Raw genomic sequence first — 23,828 nt, 5'->3', positions numbered from 1 at the left:
GTGCATGATCTGTTTGATTTTGATTGGGGTAAAATCGATCTGTGTGCTGATATGGAAACCGCATGGTCTTATTTTTATCTTGGTTTTATGGAGATCATTGATAGACATGCACCCCTGCGTACATTTAGAGTAAAGGGACGAGACAATCCTTGGTTTTCTGCTGAGCTGTCTAGTCTCCTTCATGAGAGAAACAAGGCCTGGGCAAAGGCTAGGAAATCAGGCTCAGAGATAGAGTGGCTGCGTTTTAGGCAGCTAAGGAATAGCTTCACTTCAAATGTCAAAAGTGCAAAGTCGAAGTACCATTTGTCAGTTACCACAGAAAACCTAAATAATCCTAGGAAATTTTGGAAAGCAATAAAATCGATATCAACCGGTGAGATCCGTAATGAGCTACCTCTGTGCCTTACCACAGCATCTGGCTCTATATCGGACAGGGCCACTATGCTAAATTGCTTTAATGAGCATTTTGTGTCCTGCGGTTCTATGTTTGATTCTGCTTCTGTGAACACCCCAATCCGTGACTCTGAACAATGTGGTCTGGAAAACCCTTTCAGTTTTACTCCTTTTACTGTCAATGTTGTTCATGAAGCCTTATCTAAGCTAGATCCTAGGAAACCGGCTGGCCCGGACAACTTAGAACCTTTCTTTTTAAAGATAGCTGCAGATTGTATTGCTCCACCTCTTACTTCTCTTTTTAACCTCTCCCTCAGCACAAATACAATTCCAAAAGTACGGAAGTCTGCTTATGTCTTGCCTTTACTGAAAGGAGGGGAGGCAACTATTTTAAATAACTATAGGCTAATCTCTAAATTGTCAGTTCTGGCTAAGGTTCTTGAACGCCTAGGGAGTGAACAGGTAAAGGAGTTTTTATGTACAAATGACATCCTGTCTAAACATCAGTCAGGCTTCAGAAAGAAACACAGCACCATCACTGCCACAATGAAAGTGGTAAATGACATTACTAGTATTTTAGATAATAAGCAGAGTTGTGCAGCTCTGTTTATTGACCTTTCCAAAGCGTTTGACACCGTTGATCATCGCATCTTAAAGCAGAGGCTACTCAGTATTGGCATATCCAGCCTTGCAGTGGGGTGGTTTGTGAACTACCTCTCTGAAAGATCCCAATGTGTTCATTTTGATGGACTGTCTTCTGAGTGGTTAAACATTTCTAATGGTGTACCACAAGGTTCTGTTTTAGGACCACTTTTATTCTCCATATATATTAACAGTGTAGGTGATAATGTGGATGAAGCTACTTTACATTTTTATGCGGATGATACTGTGATGTATTGTGCAGGTCCCACCATTAAGGAGGCTGTTGTTAAATTACAGGCTGTTTTTAACACTATTCAGACTCAGTTCTCTGAATTAAAGCTTCTTTTAAATGTGGATAAAACCAAGGTAATGCTCTTTTCAAAAGCAAAAAATACACCAGAGCCTGTTTTAGATATTGTAACTACGCAAGGAACAAAACTTGAAGTTGTTGCCTGTTACAAATACCTTGGTATCTGGCTTGATGATTGTCTCTCTTTTAAACTTCATGTCAATAACCTGCTAAAAAAACTGAGGGTTAGGCTAGGGTTCTTTTTCAGAAACAAGTCCTGTTTCTCGCTTGAGGCCAGGAAAAGGCTAGTCACTGTGACCTCTTTACCTGTGCTGGACTATGGGGATCTGGTCTATATGAATGCACCTGCCAATTGCCTGGTCAAGTTAGATGCTGCGTATCACAGTGCACTGATATTTGTGACAAACTGTAAAGCATTAACCCATCACTGTACCCTGTATGCAAGGGCTGGTTTGCTTTCACTAACTGTACGGAGGCTCAGTCACTGGTACATTTTTATATACAAAGCCATGTTAGGGAAACTTCCATCTTATATCTGCTCCCTGATCTCACGGAGAATTGTAAGTGGCTACTGCCTGAGATTGAATGCTGTGGTTTTATTAAATGTGCCAACTGCTAGGACTGTCGAAGACAGTTTTTAGATGCGCAGCTCCTCTGTCTTGGAATAGTCTGCAAATTAAATGGAAACTGAACAATCTGGTGCCACTAAATGTTTTTAAAGCTCGGTTGGATGCTACTCAATCGGAAGCTATTGGTACCTGTTTGTGGATAATTTTGTAAATGATGCTGTATGATGTCCTTTTGTTGTTCTATTTATGTTTTTATGTTTCATGTGGAACTACTTGAGCAGGTCTCCCTTGGAAAAGAGATCAATGATCTCAATGGGATTTTATCTGTATTAATAAAGGTTTGAAATGCAATGAAATGAAACTTTCTTTCATTTTTTGACCATTCGGAATGTATGCTGTGAAAAACAGCTCTCTGAACTTGCTAGCTTGCTAACTATAAGCCACAATTAATACATTTATCACAATCAGATAGCAGCTGTGTTAGCTCAATCGCTAATTGGACATGCCATCCCTTTAGTTTATTAACAAGATGTATTGGTATCTGTGTGTCAAACGGTCTTAAAACATCTAACCTTCTCTTTAGTGAAGCAGTCTACTCTGCAAAGTAAATTGGCAATTCCTTTATTGAAAAATTTGCCAGTGACAACTGCTGCCAGTCTCTGATATGTGCTTATGCCTTCCCATTGTCAGATATGTTTGCCTGTTTCAGAATGCCTTGAAATTGCTACCTGTAAGTGTAAACTGATTATTGATTTTATGTTAAACACCTGTAATTCAGCCTTCCCTGTCTGAGCTTCTGTCATCGGGTCCTTTTCACTGTTGCCAAGACTCTAAACCGTGACTCTATGATCCTCACGGTTGTTCTGAGGATGAATCTAAAGACCGAAGGCGGGCGGTGCCATGAGGGCCCTGAGACTCTGGAACAACTTCCCTAAAGAGATTAGCTCGGCTTAGTCATTTATCTAATTCTGTGTCCCTGCTGAAAGTTTACTTTTCAGAAAACAGCACATTTTATTTTATTTTATGATTTTATATTACTCTCTGGAGCTTCCGTGCGGTTTCATACTCTCTTTTTTCTCTTGTCCCTTCTCATTTAGTCAGTTTTAGCCTGTACTATATTACTCTGTTCTTCTATTTACCTGCACTGTATTCTGTTTCGACTTTTATTGCATTTTTATGTTTTTTATTTGCTGTCTGATTTTAATCTTGTAAAGCACCCTGTAAAATCACTTTCAGAGAGGTGCTATATTATTATTGATCGAGTTTATGATGATAATTTCTATTCTGTGATAAAGTCTTTATGGGGACTTGTATCAGGCTATTTATGATGTTAAATACAGACAGATTCCACAAAATTAAAACTCAAGTTTTAACCACAAATTCGCTCCTTGTAAGTGAGGGCTGGCCAAGAAATTCCCTCTTATCCTTGTGACCTTGTTGAGACATTTGGTTCTCATAAATGTAAACACACACACACACATATTTAAGAAACCCTGCCAAACCCATAGAAACATAGTCCATGCTGCCATCGAGTGGAAGCGGCATGACTCTACACTTACAGGTACTCCAGGAGTCCCTGGTTCTCCATCTCTGCCCGAGTTCCCCTGCAAAGAGATACATCATGATTAACTGAATGTTTGTTTGAGTTTGTTTACATTTGTGCTGGTATGGCTTTATGTAGTGTGTGCATGTGTGCAAGGGTGAGATTGAATGTGTGCACAAACGAGTGTGTTGATTTAGCTGTGTGTAATACTGTGTGCTGGTCCATGTCTTCATTCTGTGTGTGTGTGTGTGTGTGTGCGTGCGTGCGTGCGTGCGTGCGTGCGTGCGTGCGTGCGTGCGTGGAAAGGTCATGATTACCACTAGCAGCCAATAAGAGAAACCAAGGGGATAGGAATTGGCTAGTAGTGACCTTTAACAGACCACACTTTCTATTTTACGTGTGGCTTTCCAATTGCTTCCTGGAGAACCGTAACACACTTCATCTCTCCTTCATTTTATACTGAATCAGAGCATTCATCACATGCTTTGATTGTTCAATTTGTGACTCATGCTCTGGTCACAAAGGTAGAAGTAGAACAAGGTGACATAAGGTGCATGCAATGAGATTGAGGCGTTGATATCTGGAATAGGCCCCATCCCGCTGTGACAGTGAAAAACCAGGTGTAACCAATAGATGTTTAATTGAAAACAAAATAACATATAATAAAAAGTTATGCCATTTGTCTCTATCCAAATGTTACTGCCTAAACGGTGTATTAGGTCACTGAAAACTGTACTTTTTAAAAACTCCTGTAACTTTTGTAAATCAGTGGCCAGATTGGTTACTGGCTTGTAAAGTCAAAATGTGCATGTTATCTCCATTGTGAGGCATCAATAATGAGACTACATGCTGCATGCAACATCAGTTTAAATGCATAGTAACCTTTACAACAGGAGTTTTTACAGGTTTACGCATACATTTACAGTTACCCTTTACTATATTGAGGATAAGAGGGGATAATTGCTAAGGAGGTCACTTACCGCTACGCTATCCAACACTGTTTAAACAATACAGTTGTGGCAACATTGTAGATTTCTCTCTTTTTTAACAAAAGGAGGATAACCCATCACAAAAACGCCCATGTATGTGTAGACTCTGCTTCAGACATATTAAATGTTTTTGATACAGGACTGAAAAATGAACATGTGCATATGGCTTTCTAGTAGAAGTGTAAATAAGAAATACCTGGCATCCTTTCGTGGCAGTATCTCCTCTCTCCCCCTAAAAATACACTGAACATGAGAATATGTACAACTTACAATAATATCATTGTTTTGTTTTGACACTGGCAGTAAGATCCAAAAAATATCATGCTGTTCGAGGAATTAAAGAAGAAAAATAGCATCAGTGTCCTATTGACAGCATAGAGAAAACAAAACCTAGCATGTGAATCATACTGATCTGGATTAATGTATTGTATTTATGAGCCTGGGCGTTATTTTTCTGAAGTGTGAAGGACAACCTTTAACACCATTAAAATGAATCATGTCATCTAAGCAAAAAATGAATAATACATAAACAAGTATTATGTTGAGTTGTCAACATTTTGACAGTACAGCGTGTACATGTACTCCCGACAGCTAAAGCTATAAATCATGTATAAAGTGTACACTCAGTGGCCACTTTATTGGGTACACCTGTACAATCTCATACAAACCACGTCATCTGTTGTGCCATAAAGTTTACTTTTACGATGCTTATAAATGTTTTTTTTACTCTGTCAATTAAACGGTATATTTAGCATTGAGTTGTGTCTCTAACATTCGGCTCCCTTATGTATATAATTTACAATGTAATTTAGTCCAGTACAACAGCTCTACATACTAAAACCTGTTGTACTCCCTATCTCTGTTTCTTATCTATATTTAATAGAACTGCTCGGGTCTTGATAGATTGAGTGGGGAAGTTCATGAGATCTTTCTAGAGGGTTATCAAGAATAACTTTTATCCAATGACCTGTTCCCTCTCTGTCTGTGTCTGTGTATTCTCTTGTTCCGATTAACCCAGCCAAATCTTTTTTCTTGTTTTGTATCTATATCTACGCCGGGATCCGGAGTCGAGGCTGATCCTCTTGCTGTAGTCCTGTGTCTTGGATCCTCTATCCTGAGTTCTGGATTAAGTCGTGGACTTCCGGTCGTGGCTGAACCTGTCTCTGCGGTCCTGCCTTGGGTCTCGTCATGCTGCTTCCCTGATGGCTTCCACAGGATTGTAGCTGACATCCTCGTGGATTCATCTTCTTATTACAGACACATGCATTTCCTAAAATTCGGTCTATATGCTGTAAAATGTATTATCTCTTCGATTTACACACAGCATCTATTGCACGTCTGTCCGTCCTGGGAGAGGGATCCCTCCTCTGTTGCTCTCCCTGAGGTTTCTCCCATTTTTTCCACTTAAACTGTGGGTTTTCTCTGGAAGTTTTTCCTTGTACGATGTGAGGGTCTAAGAATAGAGGGTGTCGTTTTTCTCCTACTGATATTCTGAACAATCTGTGCTGTTGTATTGGCTGTAAAGTGTCTCTACTGTAGGCTATTATTATTATATGTACAGCACTTTGGCTCGACCAAAAATCGTTTATAAATGTGCTATATAAATAAAACTTGATTTGATTTGAAACCTTAGTAATACATTTTACCCATTCCTGACAATGCTAACAAAACCTCAACATTATAAACCTCGAAAAGGAGTTATTTATGGCAGAGCTGTGTCATTGAATACCATGAGATATCCGGTATAGCTAATACATTTCTCACTGAATAAATGTTATTATATGAATTGACTCTCACCTTGTGACCTTTGAACCCCGGCAGCCCCATGGCACCCGGCAGACCTGGTAATCCCGAGTCTGCTGTTGAGCCCTGGAAAGGTCAAAGATTATCGATGTCTTAAAATCAATGGCTCGCAGTCGTGAGGTTCATATGTCTTGACATTCCTCAAACTGGCCATTTATTTCAAAATAGATTGAAAACAATTGCCTGTCTTTGTTTCAAAATCCATCAAGGGAGCAGAAAACTTGAGAGTTTTCTAGGTGTGTTTGTTTATGTATAAGAACGTTTTTGATTATATCCCCTGTGACAAATTCCCTGGTTAAATATGGGTTTTAAAGATGTTTGATTTAAAGATTTTCAAGCTCCTCTTTACTAACGACTCAGTACTCATTTCCTAAAATTAATAAATGCTTGATGATCCACTTTCAAAAGAATGTAGTTTACCTGCAATTCAGTAGCACAAAAGAAAGACTCAGATTCTCACAATGGTTGACATTTATGGGCATAATTGCTTTAAAAACATGTCACTGAACAAACAAAGAATAGCTGTTACTTGTCAGCAAGATCCAAATTTCAGGCTGTTGGGATAAGAACTGTCTAGCAGGTTGAGAGGAAACAGAAGGAGAATGATGTTGGTTTAAGAGAAAAGGCAAAAGCTGTCACACTGATCCCTCAGGGAGGAATCAGTAGTGCCCTCACTAATCCGACCGCCATGTTGAATTTTCAAAAGCTCACTGTAGTAGGAACTTACTGGGACTGGGGAATAGAGGTGCATTTATTTTTGCATGCTTTTGGCAAGGGGAGGCTAAAGGACAGACAACTGTAGCAGAGACCATATGGGGAGAGTCAAAGAGTAAAACAATGAGGGACACCGCAGGAGAGGGAAATAAAAACCTGCTGCTCTCTACATCTGAGCCATTGGTTTGGAGTGAATCCAGAGGGTCTTATGTGTCTTTCGAGGGAAAGCAGATGCTATATGAAGAGGTTCCAGTGCAGTATAGAAGATAAACTTAAGGCCACATCTCAGGTCCTGAATATTTTAGCATTTTGTGACAACATTAGTGGCAATAGACTTGCTTTAATGTGTTAATTGCACAATTAAATGGCTGAAGAATAATGACATCACCGACATTTAGATACCTGCTTCTGCTATGCAATTCTGGCAACCACATGGTACAACCTCAGGGGGAAATGATGAGGGCTCAATATGAAGCCCAAAAAAAAGGGGGACATCGTTTGAGGTTGGCAAAAGTGTCAGTTTTCTCTTTAAACTTAATTTCAAGACAGATCAGAAGACTTAAATCACTCATCTGCAGCTATGGAGTCAGACCCAGATGTAATTAGCTTTGCATAATGACCAGAGACAGGGGCACAGTTTGGCTTTGTGGAAAGTTAAATGATAAAACCATTGTTTAGTTGTTGAGGTTGCCAGGTTTGGAAACGTCATGCCTGTACAGAGACCATAACCAAAGCATGTGCTCAGAAAATGTATCTGGCAGCCCACCCTACAGCCGAAGGGGCTGCCCAGAAATGCTCGATGGGCACATACACTGTTGTCCCTCAAGAAATAGTTACAGCACATAACCCAATACGTAACACAACAAATGTAGTTTTTGTAAAGATTTAACAAATTAGATATGTGTTAATCAGTGCTTTTAACAGATGTCTGTAGGTAGATTTTCCACTTAGCGAGCCATTCCCCCCTACAATGTCTGTAATTATCTAATGTGAGAATAAATTAAAAAAGCGATACAGGAGGAGGAAATGATGCAGTGTTGGAAAGCTGTGAAGAAAGAGGTTAAAGGAAACAATTTCATCTGGCCAAAAATCTGTTGCTCCACTCACCTGCTGGCCTGGTGGACCAACAGGACCAATGACACCTGGATCTCCACACTTCCCCTAAATAAAGCACAAACACACGCACACACGTAAAACACAACACACTTGTCTGGAAATTCTTCTGAGGGCATAAGCTTGACAACAATTATTACCAAATCTAATACTTAACTAAATTTGTAGGACTATTTTGAACCATATAAATCTAAAGACCAGCACACACAGGTCAGTAGAAGCATATCAAAGTGTGGTTTCAGCAAAGCATGGACACAAGGTTTTTGGCAGTGGAATATAAATCACAATGTGTGGTGATCAATCATTATCCTCTCACCTAGTCACATGATTGGTCTAAACCCTTACTAACAGCTGTGGTGCATTACGAGAAAGCTTTAATTTAGAAGAGAAAGTTTTACTGAGTATTAAAACTAAAAGTGTTGATTAGGCGATGATATTGACTTTGCTACCTTTTACATTGGTGGAATTTTGATGTTGATGGAAGAATAATTTTAGAAGAAGTAGAAATTTCATAATGTGAAAATACTGTGTCCTTTCTCTTTCATGTGAGTATAATAACAGAAGTCTCAGTAAAAGTATTAAAGTGTCACGGAATAAAAGTGGCCCTATTCAGATCAATGTATTATCATATTTGCATCATCGGCTATTATTACTGACACATTAGCATGTAAGCTGTCAAAAAAGAAGGAGGATTATATATGTAAAGGCTACTTACTGCTGGGTGGATTTACCTTTTTATAAGCTCCTTATACAGTACTATAAGTATTTCTGTTACAGTATGTTATTTAATGTGAAGGATACTTTTTGGTGGTTTTATCACAGATTTAAAGTAGTAAATGAAAAGTGCAATTGTGTGTAATGCAGCCAATGTTCAGCAAAAGTCTAATAATCTGGTAACAACAGTTCTTCATTAGATCGTTGTTGAAGTAGCTATCCAATTTATTACATTCATAATTAAGGGTGTAAAAAAAGGCCACATTTGTATGTATTAAAATCCTGATGATGTATAATCTTGTGTCTTTGAATGTGTAGAAAGAGTAACAAGGGAACTGTGTGTCCACTTTCTGAGGATAACTAAGGTAAACCAGGAACAAAACAAATACCAAACCCGTCTGATGTTTCCAGAAGAACAGAAGTTGATGCTATATTTTCTGCAATTATTTGCGACAGATTGAAATCAGCCTGCCGACTTCTGTGGGGATTTATCAGCTGACAGGGAAGTTCCCATCCAGGGGCCTATACTACGAAGCTGGTTCAACCTAACCTGGATATGTTTGAGTTAGCCGGTTGGCCTAATCCAAAACATACGCGCTCTCGCTAAACTGTACTACGACGCTGGTTATCAAGTGGATCGCTCAAGCCAGCCGTGTCCTATCTAGTTAGGTGCGCGTTCACATGAAAGGGGTGGTATCTGGAGCATTCGACCATTCACAAACATGGAGAAGCGCACTGACAGCGCAGCGTCATACTTCCTGAATGAAAAGTGAACTTTAATACTAGTCAAATATGAAGAAGTTAAACTTTAAACATCCATTACTTAAACACTGTATCCAGGATCAAAGCCACAGAGCTGCACCTGCAAGGTGAATACAGCTGGCAAAAGAAAAAGTGTTTGAATGCGTACATTAACAGGTTTATGATATCACTGCGCGTCTAAAACACGATCTGACTTTAATTGCATTTGTCTCGAGTGTTTCGTCAACTTAATGTGTTGCTTAAAATAATACTTCTGCATACAGTATGTGACACTGTGAGTGTTGCACGGCCAGATACGGCTCAGCTGACTCAGATCAGGAGATATGTGATACATTATTAAGTGATATGCCACGAACTGTACTTAATGTACTCTGATCCGGTTACTTATGGTGTGGCAAATATTTAAGTAAGCTTTCTTAACGCTAATGTTATAATAGTCAGATTGCTCTGAAGATGGGAGGTGATATTCTATTGATGTTCACGTTCACACAGTCGGTGATTTTTGCCGGCCGTCTTTCCTGCGACGGCAGCTTTTCTGTATTTCCTTTCTCCTGTAATATGACTTGATCGCTTTAAACTCCGCACACTGAGCTCTGATTGGTCAGCAGGCGGTGCTTTCACTGAGTTGAGCTCTTAGCCTGCAACCTAACCTGGTCCCGACCAGGTTAGCTGCTTAGCATATTACCATGGAGATCTAGCCTGCTAAAAAGAGAACCAGCTTCGGATGACCGGAAAGCCGGAGTTTTCCCTGAATTTAGCCGGCTAAGCGAAAATCCTGCTTCGTAGTATACCCCCCAGGTGTCAGGATGTGTATATTATTAGAAGTGTTTATTTATGTAGTGTGTATATCAATGTTTGTGTGCTTACTGACTGATTAAATTAGTAGTTTCCAAAGATTCACCTGTATTTGCATGAAACTCCCATCCTTCACTCACTCTCTTCCCATCTTTGTGTCCTGCATGTTGCACTGAGTATACAAAGTCCAGGGGGACATGAAATGTGCCTTTCTAGGTCATGGAAATATGAAAAAGGCCTCTTGTGCTTTCAAAACAGGGCACTCCATTTTACCGATAAAGGTTAGGTTACTTGTAATTTTTGCAGCATTTTGGGTCTGTTGCTTTGATTTGGACAATTCTGATTATCATTTGTTTCATGCAAATCCCCTAACTTGATGTAATGCAATAATAAAATCACTAGAGTACCCCTTCAAGCCCCCTTATTAAGCAACCTATTGAAAGTCCTCACTGGCATACATTTTTAAAAGATGCACTTTGAAGGGGAGAAATACAAAACACCACGACAGTTCCAATGAACTGTCCTTGGCAGAATGGAATGAATCACATATTCAGCAAGAACACCTTCAATTTGATTCTAAACAACTTGCCTCCCTCTCAGCAAAATGCAGTTTTCTCTACGGGAACATCAACGGAACAGGGAGGGAGGGTACAGCCGTAGAACAGACTGAGAATAGCCGAGCGTCTTGGGAGAAGCAGGCCATTAGCATAATAACTAATTATAACGTTCAACACACAGACCTTGGGACCATCATGGCCACTCTCTCCGGGCGGCCCCTGGGATCCTTGGATTCCCTGGACGAAGAAAACATATTGGGGTGAGAGAAGGAAAAGGGGAAGGGGAAGGGGGGGGTGACAAGAGAGGGAGAGAGAGAGAGAATGAGATGAAAGAGACAGGCACACTGCTTTGGGCTGAATGTGACAGAGTGCGTGACGGCTTAGTCAGGAGGCACTGAGGAAGAAATGAGATGGCTCAGGTCCACTCACACACACACACACACACACACACACACATACACACACACACACACACACACACACACACACACACACACACACACACACACACACACACACACACACACACACACACACACTGACACCAACACACACATACACACACTGACACCAACACACACACAGACACATACAATCGCATACAATCCTATGCACGCCCATACAAACACACACCAGTTTGCATTTTCAACAAAGCCTTCTGCTATATCAATAGCCCTATATTCCCAGTAGCCTTCTTAAGAGTCACACACACACAGACACACACACAGACACACAGGCACAAACACGCACACACAAATACATATACTGATTGACTGCAAGGGCATTTGAGCCTCATTTTAATAAAAAGGCAAACCATAATAATGAACATGTTTATCATTCCTTCAATATGATTGCACAAAATGTATATTTGGTGATTACGGTCATGTTCCTTTGTGGTATCCCATTGATTGATAATAAATGTAACTTATTGGATTGATATGGACTTTGAGGTTGTATATTTTGAAGATAATTTAAGGACATGTTGACATAATTGATGGGATTCACATCTGGGTTGAATCCGATCTATTTAGACCTTGTTCCCATGTTGAGTATTTTTTGGGAGCATTCATCTAGTGTGTGGAACCCATATCTTCATAATAATATGATCATTCATGACACAGTTTCACAAATAGGAAATGAACGATTTCAAAGCTTAAGGGTTTGAATGATTCATGTTGACATGTGCATCTCCACATGTTTGCCCTTTCAGTTTGTAAGAGATTAACACAAGCCAATATTAAATGTGATAGTGTGCTGCTGAAACAGTGATTGTGACAATATAGAAACATGATACACAATTTCAAGAAACAAGAATCATTCCATTTATTTTTCTATTGATTAATAAGGAGCTAAACCAGCAGTATGCACACTGGAAATGCCACATTTGATTGGTGTTGGCAGGGTCAACTGACAAATATGTTGACGTCTATGTATAGTTATTATATGTAGTTGCTTGGATACAGCGGGAGGCTTGCCCTACTTCCTCCTTCTGAGTGTGTGTGTGTGTGTGTGTGTGTGTGTGTGTGTGTGTGTGTGTGTGTGTGTGTGTGTGTGTGTGTGTGTGTGTGTGTGTGTGTGTGTGTGTGTGTGTGTGTGTGTGTGTGTGTGTGTGTGTGTGTGTGTGTGTGTGTGTGTGTGTGTGTGTGTGTGTGTGTGTGTGTGTGTCAGATAAGTCAAACCCACTGGAGGCGTTACGTCAGAGCTGTGTGCTGTTCTACTGACAGAAATAGAAAGAGGAAGATGAAGACTAATAGATGAAGCTTGTGGTTGAAACAAAGTGCAGCAGGCTACACCAAATTTCAAATATTTATCAACACATAAGTGTGGTAAAGTACACGCCAAATGCAGATAGATAGAATAAATATAATCTTTTATAAATCCATTTTAATTGATTAATAGATGATGACAAATAAAGTACATTAAAAATCTAGTTTTTTCAAAAGCCATCTAAAATAGGTTTCCACGTTGGAAATGTGTCTTTTCTTATGCGTTTTAAATTCCATGCGATTCAGTGTTCACTCGATGAACTCTTCCCTCTCTATATCTGTACTGTCTCCCTTTGACCACAAGGGGGTGGCAGAGCTAAACCACCATGGAGTTCTGTGTATTCACTATGCTCTGCTTTAATTGCATCTGGTCGTGTGTAATCTTGTTTACCAGAGGGGGGTGCCCTGACTGTGTGTTCAGCCGTAAACCAACACACACTGATTTAGGTTTCTAAATTAACAGCCACTCACTACCTTAATGGCATTGCTAAGTAAATCAAACGGACTCATATGGTGCCTGGGCAAAATTAATGATCTCATTATGAGCTCACTGCAGAGACAGTAATGTGAATTGTAGTCTGGGAGATAATAATGTATTTTTTCAAAGACACATGTGAAAGATGGTGAGAATGTGATTTACATTAGTGGATCCCGTTAGGATTCAATTGGCCCAAGTAGGCATGGACTGGAAGTAATACCAGTGTAATGATCCATTATACAGTATATATAGGATCACTGTATGGGCCCTTTGGACAATGTTAAATGTGTCAATCCTTCATCTTCCAAATGGGGCAAAGGTCAATAACCTTCAATTATTAAACAATGTCTTTGGCAAGGGTATTTTCTACTTGTTTACTCTCCATTTGGGATGCCTTATTCCCTATGTCCTGCAGTAATTGTCATTGCCAAGTCTATGGTTGCTTGGGACGATACTTAGAGAAATGTGTGTAAATAAAAAGGCCTCAATGTGCTTCCAACAAACTAGGCATTGATCACGTCGAAGGGCATGTTTATTTCTAAATGGTCACATGTCAGGTACGTCTATAAGTATTCTGCCTGGTTCTTGCTTGCATCCTTTAAGTAGTTAACAGACAATTGTGCAAATTGAGGTCATTGCAAACCCTTTCTTACAGTCTTTGTTAGAAGACGTTCGTAGTGTACATTAGATTGCAAATTTGAGGGAAGTAGCGGAGTGAAATCATTTTAAGATAGAGGGTTGAAAGAAAATTGCAACCCCTGCCTGATTTTCACAAATTGCCAATTTCTGTGTTAAGTGGACTCATTTTCTATTTCAGAAATGTACTGTCGTCATTCAGAAAGAGGGTTTCAGACGCTGCTAGATGACCTGAAAAGCTCTTTGTTTGATGGAGGTACATGCTGTCCCTAAAGTTGTGGAAACCTGACAATAACACCTCCAGCCATAGTTTTTGCTGAAACAACGAGGTATCAATCGTGTGAATCATCTTTATTGAATAATTTCAGCATGTTGAAGACAACTGAAAGAGTGATGAAGTTGTACAAACCATTGTCCCGTTAATTCCTGGTGGCCCTCTTGGCCCGGGCAAGCCTCCTTCTCCCTAAAAAAGACATTCAAGAACAGAACACAGAAAATAAAGAACTGATGGAAGTGTATTTTACGTTTCCAAGGGTTCTGAAAAGTGACTACAAGGTCACATTTTACCTGTAGTCCTTTTAGGCCCACTTCACCAGGAGGTCCCTGAACACCCTGTGAACAACAAAGTTATGGTTCACATGACTTCACATCGAGTTTCATACACAGTCGATAAATGTTATATAATTTATGCAACCTATTTTATTGAAATGCAAAAGTGACAGCACAAAGAAAACATTAGGAGGTCTCTATGGCATTGTGTGTTTACGTCTAAGTCTATTCACTGTTACACCTACCTTGTTCTGAAATGTTCAACCATATAAGATATGACTTTATTGGTCTTCTCATCCATTTCAGTCATAAAATAAGAATAAGAAGTGCAAGTGTCTCATAGTAATGTCACTATGTTACGGAAGTAAACAAAGGAGTTCAACAATAGGTGTTTCAGTGTGGGAGGTGTGGTCATGAGTACACTTTGTGATTTTAGCCTTAGCAGATCATTTACATGCACACAAACCTATATAACACACTACAGAAGAGAAACCCAAAAAAAAGCAACCAAAAAAAAGCCACTTTGAATGTTAAATAGCAAGAGAGTAAGTAGACCTTGAATGGAGATTGCTTTGTAAACAGCTAAATTAAAACATAAGCTGTCATTCTCTAATTAAAGTCATTTCTGACTGCAGCTGTTAAATCCACTTTACAGTACCTGTCCAACATCAAATAGCAGACTGACACAGTTAGAGACAAGCTGGTGAACATTTAGCCGCTAAAGAGACAGATATTTCCCTCGGGACTCACTTTTGGACTTGTTGGACATATAATTCTCCATGTTGCTGGAATAACGACTGCAAATGACTACCATGTTGTTTTGCATCTGCTATGATTTGTAAATAGGAAACAGTTTTCTAACACATTTGGCAATCAACTTAGTTAGGTGATAATATCTCAATGTTCTGCTTGTTGAACTGATTTCAATAATCAATTCATGTAATTGTAAGGTTTTCCAGCAAACTCACAATTTCTATGCACATTCCCCTTTTTAAGAAATGTCAGAGGTTACACACTTGTGAAAACAAAAAGGAACTTAGAGCTGTAAAACTAGGCTGGACGACAGATATTACACTATTTGCATTGAAACATAAAGTGTGTTTTTTTTTACTGCAAGATATAATGGATGCAAAGCAGGTTCCATAATATATTAATTTAACTAAATCCCTTTTTGCATTTTTTCTAATTTCTTGTTTTCCTATTAATTTATTTTCTTTTCAAATTCAAAATCCTACTCAAACAGATTGATGGAATTATCAAATATGTTCATCAATGTAAAAGTAACTATTTGTGTGACTTGGCAAGTAGATCTCCACTCTAGGCAATGGTACTGATATAAGTGCATTTAAGTTAATATGAATAGGGGTTACTTAGGCTTTATCCTGTCATGTAATGGAATATCAAACAGATGGTAGACTATGATCTAGGAATAGTTAAAGGCTTTAGAAAAGTGGCTCTGTTTAAGACTCCCTACCTGTCATGCTAATACAAATGGCTCATGCTGGAGGATCAAAGTCCTTTTGATTCAGACTTTGTGAACCTGCACTGATGATTCCACTACAGATAAGCTTCCTGTGTGTGTATGTGTGATAAAATACATTAAGTATAATCCTCTGGCTTTAAAAAAAAGTCTGATAGATCCGAATATCAGTGGGTTCTGACACAGTGGCTTTACTTCAATGACAATATCGGGGCTTTTTCATCAAGAAGACTTCATGTGTACTCTCGTTCTTCCTCTATGAGTCTGCCTGACATGGTGTCACATTTCAAAGTGAGAAAAGCAAAAAGACTATTCTGAATTAATCCAAATGGTTTGTCAGATAGTGGAGGAAGTTAATGTGGAATTATTATCAGATTCCAGGGTTTATTCACTGCGATTAAAACTAAACTAATAACACTGATTCAAGTTCTGGGGCATTTTAGGTATCAAGGAGACGGTCTCCAGGTGATATATGAAATATGAGACGCATTAGTTTTTTGGTTGAACGCATTTGCACCGATCAGGGGGATAACAAATAATTCAAGAACACATTAGAGTAAAGTGGGCCCTGCATCATAACATTCGTCTTACTCATCCATCTCTTGTCAGCATACCCGCAAGTCTTTGGATGGATTTGGATATATGACTCAGAAAAGCAAACGGACGACACGTGAGGCCAGAGAAGTGGAGAGGCAAACCCTTTGGTTTAAACAACAACCACTAATCAGTTCTGGACTGATGTAAAAGTATAAACAGTAATAAAAAATGTCATGAAGTCTAAAACAATTCCAAAGATCCCAAACCAAGCTCACAGCATTTAGTGGAATGCATATTGGACTTTTTTTATTCAACCCATCAGTTGATATAAAAATGAACTGTTTTAACTTACATTATGGTTAGCAACTAAGCTAATGTAGCCAGGCATTACATAATGAAGAAAAGAACATGATGTTTTTCGCAATGAGGACTTTATATAAACTTGTTTTTTCAAAGCATAACATGTGTTGGCCAGGGCTGGCCCCTCGCAAAAGTGTGTGATGAGGCCCCCGGCTGTACCCAAGTCGTCGCTCCTGTCGCGAGCGCGGGGAAACTGTGGCGGGCATACTGTAGTTGCGCTACATTTGCGGATACACTGTAAGATGAATTGCGCGGCATTTGCGCATAAGATGAGGCACCCCCCGCAAGATGAGGCCCCACGCATGTTCGGCGTGTAGAGACAATAATGATTGTGTGCCAAATTGATCCTTCTTACATTTTCAGATATCTATTCATTTTCACCCAAATTGTTGGTTTGCTCAAAGAAGAGAACATGTAGAACATTAGTTTGTCAAATGTGAACTTTGTCCTGAATTTGTATAAATTACCAATTTCAAACTGTCTTTTCAGTGCTGATCTAGACAATCCAATTAAGTCAACCCCTTTCGATTATCTACTGCACGTTTTTAACTGTACAGCATTTTATTTTAGTGTCTGAATTCTCTGTGTGAAATGTTAAGGCTAAATGGTGCCCTTAAAAACACCCAGATATAATTAATTAAGTGTCTTACTCAAAGGATTGAATGAAAAAGGAAGTGCTTTTGAACACAGCAACTGTTTTAAATGCTGAGGTGCCTGAGCCTTTAGACCAGGGATGGCAAACATACGGCCCGCGGGCCGGATCCGGCCCGGGAGGCATTCCAGCTTGGCCCACGGAGCTGAAGGACTTTGCTAAGTAGGCTATGAGAGGAGGGAAAAAACTGCTATTTTGAATCCTTCCACTAGTGGGCGCACTACCACACCGGTACCAGTGAGAGCGCAGCCAGACTGTAAAACAAGTGATGAGTAAGAGTAGTGATTGCAGTCAATAACCTCTGACACCCTCATCCCCAAATGTCTCTGTCAAAAAAGAGAAAGTGGACACGGAGTGCCGAGTTTTCCAAGGAAAATGGACCGCATCCTATTTTTTTACAGAGGTAAATGGAAAACCTGTATGCTTGGTGTGTTCGCAGCAAGTTGCTGTGCCCAAAGAATATAATATTCGCCGCCATTATGAGACTCACCATGGAGAGAAATACGACTGCTTGCAAGGACAACGGAGAAAAGAAAATATAAATGACCTGCTATCAGGTCTAAAGAAACAACAGGCCGTTTTTACCCGGAGCCGAGATATAAGTGACGCAGCCGTGAAAGCCAGCTATCTCATCGCTAACGAAATAGCATCAGCCTCAAAGCCATACTCTGAGGGTAAGTTTGTGAAAACATGCATGCTGAAGGCTGCAGAAATCGTGTGTCCTGAGAAGGTACAGGCTTTTGCCAACATTAGTCTAACGAGGAATACAGTGAAGGATAGAATTGCCGATCTTTCAGCAGATTTGGATAGCCAGAAAAAAACAAAAGTCAAGTCATTCGTAGCATTTTCAGTTGCAATTGATGAGAGCACTGACATTACAGATGTTGCTCAACTGGCCATATTCATTCGTGGTGTTGATGAGACTTTGACGGTCACCAAAGAGTTCCGTGAGTTGGTTCTTATGACAGACACACCTAAAGCGGATGACATTTTTAGCGCTCTCGTTGAAGCACTGGACAGGGTCGGAGTGGACTGGACCCGTGCTGTCAGTCTGGCTACAGACGGCGCACCATCAATGATCGGGAAAAAAGCAGGTGTTGCCAACGAAATTCAGGGAGAAAGTACAAGCAGCAAATCGTTTTTGGACATTCCACTGTATTTTGCATCAGGAGGCATTGTGTTGCAAGTCGTTAAAAATGTATCACGTCATGAAAGTGGTTGTCCAAACTGTTAATTTCATCCGAGCCAGAGTGCTGAATCACCGTCAGTTCGACAGCCTCCTCAGTGATAAAGACATCACCTGTAGCCTACAATATCATACTGAAGTAAGGTGGTTGAGCCGAGGTGCCGTGCTGAAGCGTTTTTCTGATCTACGCCAGGAAATTGGACAGTTCATGGAGAAAAAGGGTAAGCCGGTGCATGAATTAAAAAAAAACGGAATGGCTGCAGGACCTTCCATTTATGGTGGATATTTCAGAGCAGTTGAATAATCTGAACATAACGATGCAAGGTCGCAAAAAAGTTGTCACAGAATATTATGACCGCATACGCGCATTTAAGTTGAAGCTGGCTTTGTGGGAGACACAGCTGTCAAGTGGTGACCCTGATCATTTCCCTCATCTAAGAAATGTGCTGACCGGAGTTACTGCTGACATGAGACGGTACAAAGACAAAATTACGGAATTGCTGCGGGAGTTTGAGCGGCGGTTTCAGGTCTTTGGTGAGCTTGAGACAGAGTTTGCAGTTTTTCGCTCGCCATTTGCAGTTAAGGCTGCGGATCTGCCCGTCGACATACAACTTGAGATAATCGACTTACAATGTGATCAGGATTTAAAGGACAAATTTGCCTCATCGGACTTGGACACATGTTATCGGTATCTTTTGCCAGGATACCCCAAATTGACAGCCCTGGCAGCAAACGTTTTGAGCATGTTTGGGACCACCTACCTTTGTGAACAGGTTTTCTCTGTAATGAACATTACTAAAACAAAGCTGCGTTCAAGACTCACACACAAGTGCCTGAATGAAATAATTAAATTGGCTGCTAGTCAGGATGTGAAGCCTGATATTGATGCCCTTGTGAGGGCTAAAAGATGTCAAGTTTCAGGAGCAAATTAATCAGTGACGTAAAAATAAGAACCTACTGAAATATTTGAAAATGTTATATTATTCTGTCATAGAACATTGTGTATTATAATGTCAATCAGCATTCAGCAGCTGCATTAGGCAAACAATAGTTTGATTTGATGTGACACTGTGGCTGCACTGCCCCAACTTCTTTTTAATATAGAAATGTTATATCTTCAAGGCAAGGGGGTAACTCAAACTCCTCACTTAATAGCTCCCACGTTTTTATTTGTATTTTGTGGTGAGTCAGTTCAGGTGGAAACTGTGATCCGTTGTAAAGAACATGTGTGTAGCACTTGAAATTGCACTTGTTTGTCTTAATAAATGTCAGTTTGTTCATAAAGTTTTGCGTCTCATTACATGTGGACATTTTCCGAATGTACTTGGAGCCTACTTATTTGCACTTAAACAGAAATATTGTCGTTATGTAGGGCCTGTGGGTTATTATGCTATGATTTTACTGGTCCGGCCCACTTTAGATCAAAGTGGGCAGTATGTGGCCCGTTAACTGAAATGAGTTTGCCACCCCTGCTTTAGACTGACATTCCAATAAATACACCTCTTTGACGTCTAATCCAAAATCAGATCATCCATTCAATATCAATGTCCTTGTATAATGTGACACCTCCAAGCTACAATCCAAAATACCTTGTTTGCTCACTGAAAATGTGTATGATAGAAAAAAACAGATTGAGGTGATCTGGCCAAGACAGGTGTGTACTGGGACTCTTGTATTTAAATTGCTGCAGTGTTCTTTCCTCAGCTTGGCACACTGAAGGATGAAAAAGCTTATCGCTGTCATTTATTGATATATCATCTCTGAGCATTAGGGACAAAAACAGGGCCGGGACAAGTTAGCTTTGCACAAAGAGAAGAGGCTTACGGATGCTCAGTTTCTAGAACGTTTTGGATTTGTATATAACTCCTGCTAAAGTCCATATTGTACACATAGCCATTATATGTCTCCGGACACCCTTTGACACTTGAAGACATGAGTTTTAACCAATCAAGTAGAGGCAAACCATCCATAGAATTATTGTATTTTTTAAAGTTTGTTCCGAAATGTTTAGAATCACTCCATTCAGGGATGCAGTTGTGACCACATACATATGGTGTGATACTCAAACACACTGAAACTGACATAAATACAGTTTAATGCAGTGTATGTTACAAGGCGATTACATGTTGGACAATGTGGTGAATTAAAAATCGGGCTTTACAGTTTTTGTTTTACAGTGTTCCATTTAAATATTAGCATGATAGGAAGGGAGGTTTTGGTTTTGAGATGATCTGCACGCTATGTTTGTTGCTACTCTGTCCCTGCTAAGGTCTGCATGGGTGTCAACTGTATTTTGTACAGCGTGGGCAACCTACATCCAGACATACTCAGCGTCTGGATATCAGCACTTAAGGTTGTGTAACTAGCAATGACAGGAAAAACAAGCCCCGTGTGTGAGAATTTAGTGTGTAAATCGGTATGTGTGCGATGCTTTACACAGTGTCTCATTTAAAGTGTGAATGTGTGGTTGTGAAGTGACAGTGATGAGTGTACCAGTCCAACACGTGCAGACACAAGATGTTAATGTGTGAACATTAAGTGCATAAACATGGGGTAATATTGAATTGACCTTGATGGTTGCACAGCCCTTTTTATATGATGCTGTTTCCAATGTCCTTGCATTGGCCTTCAACAGTTATGAATGATAAACAAATATCATGAGATATTCAGATGGGTATTTGTTTGTTCCATAAAATAAACTAATTTGTTGCCGTTTCTGGTATGGGTGGTTCCAACGGAAAAAGTCAATGAGAGCTAATAAGAAAGAATGGACTGTAACTTTGTTTGAAAGATAGAACATTCTGCCAAATTAATTAATTTCTTTCAGCATTTAATCAAGCCTGACAGGCACAAAGGCTTAGGACAGCTTGGCCCATTCTGTTGAGTGTGTTTTGTGTGTGCGTGTGTGTGGGCAGTGAGTTTACTAGCGCACAGCAGTGTGTAAAAGCTGCAATGAATCCAAGCTCTTGCTTACACCCGATTACTCCTCCCTTCAAATCTTTATGGGACCATTTAAAAAAACAGTCGCTTGTTATATCTACAGAATGCTGAGTTAACAGGAATTGCGTTTTGTAATTAGACTATGCATTTAGAGGCAGCTATAATACTGAGCACAATGTTTCTCCAAAAGATGCAATAATACATTCATCATTGTAATTTGTCCAGTCTTTTGATTGCTGCATATTCATGACAGAGTAGTGTTATTCATGACAGAGTGGTATTATTTGACAGATATCACATTTTTACATTGTAACATCACTTCAAGCAGCATTCTATTATACATAAAATCAGAATGAACTCACCACCTCGCCTGGAGCTCCAGCAGCACCACTGTCTCCGCTCTCCCCCTAAGGACACAACGGAAATGTCAGTACCTTTTCACTCTGCAGGTAGTATTGTAAAGAATTATGCAGGATACTGTTAACCTTATACTGTAGTATCCAAGCATTATCACTCAATCCCATATTCATATCACACATATCCCTTCGAAAGATGACATTGAACAGAGGATACGATGAAAAGAATACAGAGTATAATAAGAATAAGAGTTTATCTGCGGCCCTGATACTGACGTACAAACAGCAGGCGAGTCCTGTGGTCAGACATCTTGCAGGGAGGCGGGAGCTTGTTAAATAAAAATGAACAGCAGCAAACAAACACATTTTGAAGCCACAACACAAGTTTTAACCATCCGCAACACACCAAAATCTACTGCTTGGTTTAGTCTCAGACCGCTCTATACAGTTTAACTATGTTGGTTGAATGTATTACGACCCAAGTGGTATGTGAACATGTTCCAGAGTGTACCGCGGCAATACACTGACATTGAATGTGAAACAAGTTGTAAAATGTATTCTGGTATCCAAGCCATTCATTTGTTAAATTACATTATATTTTCTGCATATATCAAACCTGATATTGTCGTGTCCCAACAAACAGACCAATCCTTAGGGCCTTTGTGGCGTTTATTTGATTCATCAATGAAATGTTCTTTCACTTTGTTTTTTGTTTCAAATTCATCCATGTACTGCGTTAATCATGTTGCATGTTTTGTGTATGTCTTGCGTTTTTTTTTATCATATTGGGATCATGTTATAAATAAGAATCTCACTCTAACATCTTTGGATTTGTTGTTTTTTGCACATCAGTAAATGAATCAGAAATAAAAAATGTTAATCTTAGATTATCCAATGACCTAGTGGTTGAAGCCAACAATTGTTTTCTCAGGAAATCAAAATTCAAAATGTATCAATCTTTCAATACTTTTCGACCACCTGGCACTCAAGTCCCAAGCCAATTGGTTCTAACTGAAGGCATAACCATTTTATAATGGTTCACAAATATATATTTTCACTTAAAAAAGACCTCAATATTTTCCAAAAAAACTGCTGAACACTATTATTTTAGCAAATAATACTTTTGTAAACCTTTGTATTAATACACAGTTCATGTATAAAAAAAGAAAAGTAAGTATATTAAGATTCAAAACTATGCATGGTAATGAAGGAACATGTCCCCAAGTGTGTCTCACATTGTGTTTTAATTGTTAGTTTTTTGACCAAAAAATGTAGATCTATTTCACAAAGGAATAACATAAATCAGGCCTTGGTTACACACACAATCCATAACTTAGGTGCCTTAAAAAGTCAATATCAATGATAAAGACACATTTTAAAGATTGTTGAAAACTGAGAGGCAAACAGTGAAAGGTAAATGTAATGTTGCTAAACTTCTAACTACTTTATGTTCTTGATGTTAAACTCTGAAGGTCCCACACAACAAACAGTTGTGCGTCATAATGGACAGATCCCAGCACTGAGATTGGATAAATGTGATTGGACATGATTGTCACAGACTGTGCTCTGTCCTTGGTTCAGAAAATAGAGCCCGAGATAATATTATGCTTAAACTTTTTTATTCCATGACATGTTTGTGGCTCTCTAAAAATACTTTACATGATCACATATGGATAAACCATAATACTGTCCCAACATTTTTAGACATGCTTACTTGCTGTAATGTATTGTCCTTAAATGTATTTGAATTGGTTATTTAAAATAAATCCTGTGAGTAATTGAAGTTGACTTGGCGTTCACCCCTTAGGACCTTCTCTTGTTGAACCTGGTCTTCCTCTTAATCCAGATTCATATGTTCTAACTATAGTCCTGTTCTGCACCGTGTCAAGTATGACACCGAAAGATTTAAATTACTTTCTTTCTGTTCAAGGTCTCTGAAGACAGAGATTACAAAATCCCACTAACATATATTTTAAGTGCAGCG

The 23,828-nt window shown here is 39.4% G+C and overlaps 1 protein-coding gene across 1 annotated transcript in view; it reads right to left on the bottom strand.

The window, feature by feature from the left end:
* LOC117465524 (collagen alpha-1(XXI) chain) overlaps positions 1-23,828 on the bottom strand; it is a 72,274-nt gene that overhangs the window by 22,431 nt on the left and 26,015 nt on the right. The window contains exons 19-26 of the mRNA XM_034108363.1: positions 21,851-21,895; positions 14,352-14,396; positions 14,194-14,247; positions 11,088-11,141; positions 8,071-8,124; positions 6,244-6,315; positions 4,643-4,678; positions 3,474-3,518 (exon numbers count right to left, since the gene is read on the bottom strand). Of these exons, the coding sequence (XP_033964254.1) occupies positions 3,474-3,518; positions 4,643-4,678; positions 6,244-6,315; positions 8,071-8,124; positions 11,088-11,141; positions 14,194-14,247; positions 14,352-14,396; positions 21,851-21,895 (405 nt within the window). The remainder of the gene's footprint in view (positions 1-3,473; positions 3,519-4,642; positions 4,679-6,243; positions 6,316-8,070; positions 8,125-11,087; positions 11,142-14,193; positions 14,248-14,351; positions 14,397-21,850; positions 21,896-23,828) is intronic.

Source organism: Pseudochaenichthys georgianus, chromosome 20, assembly GCF_902827115.2.
Source record: "Pseudochaenichthys georgianus chromosome 20, fPseGeo1.2, whole genome shotgun sequence".
NCBI lineage: Eukaryota > Metazoa > Chordata > Actinopteri > Perciformes > Channichthyidae > Pseudochaenichthys > Pseudochaenichthys georgianus.
Note: the sequence above shows the minus strand (reverse complement) of the source record. Positions and strands in the feature narration are given on the sequence as shown.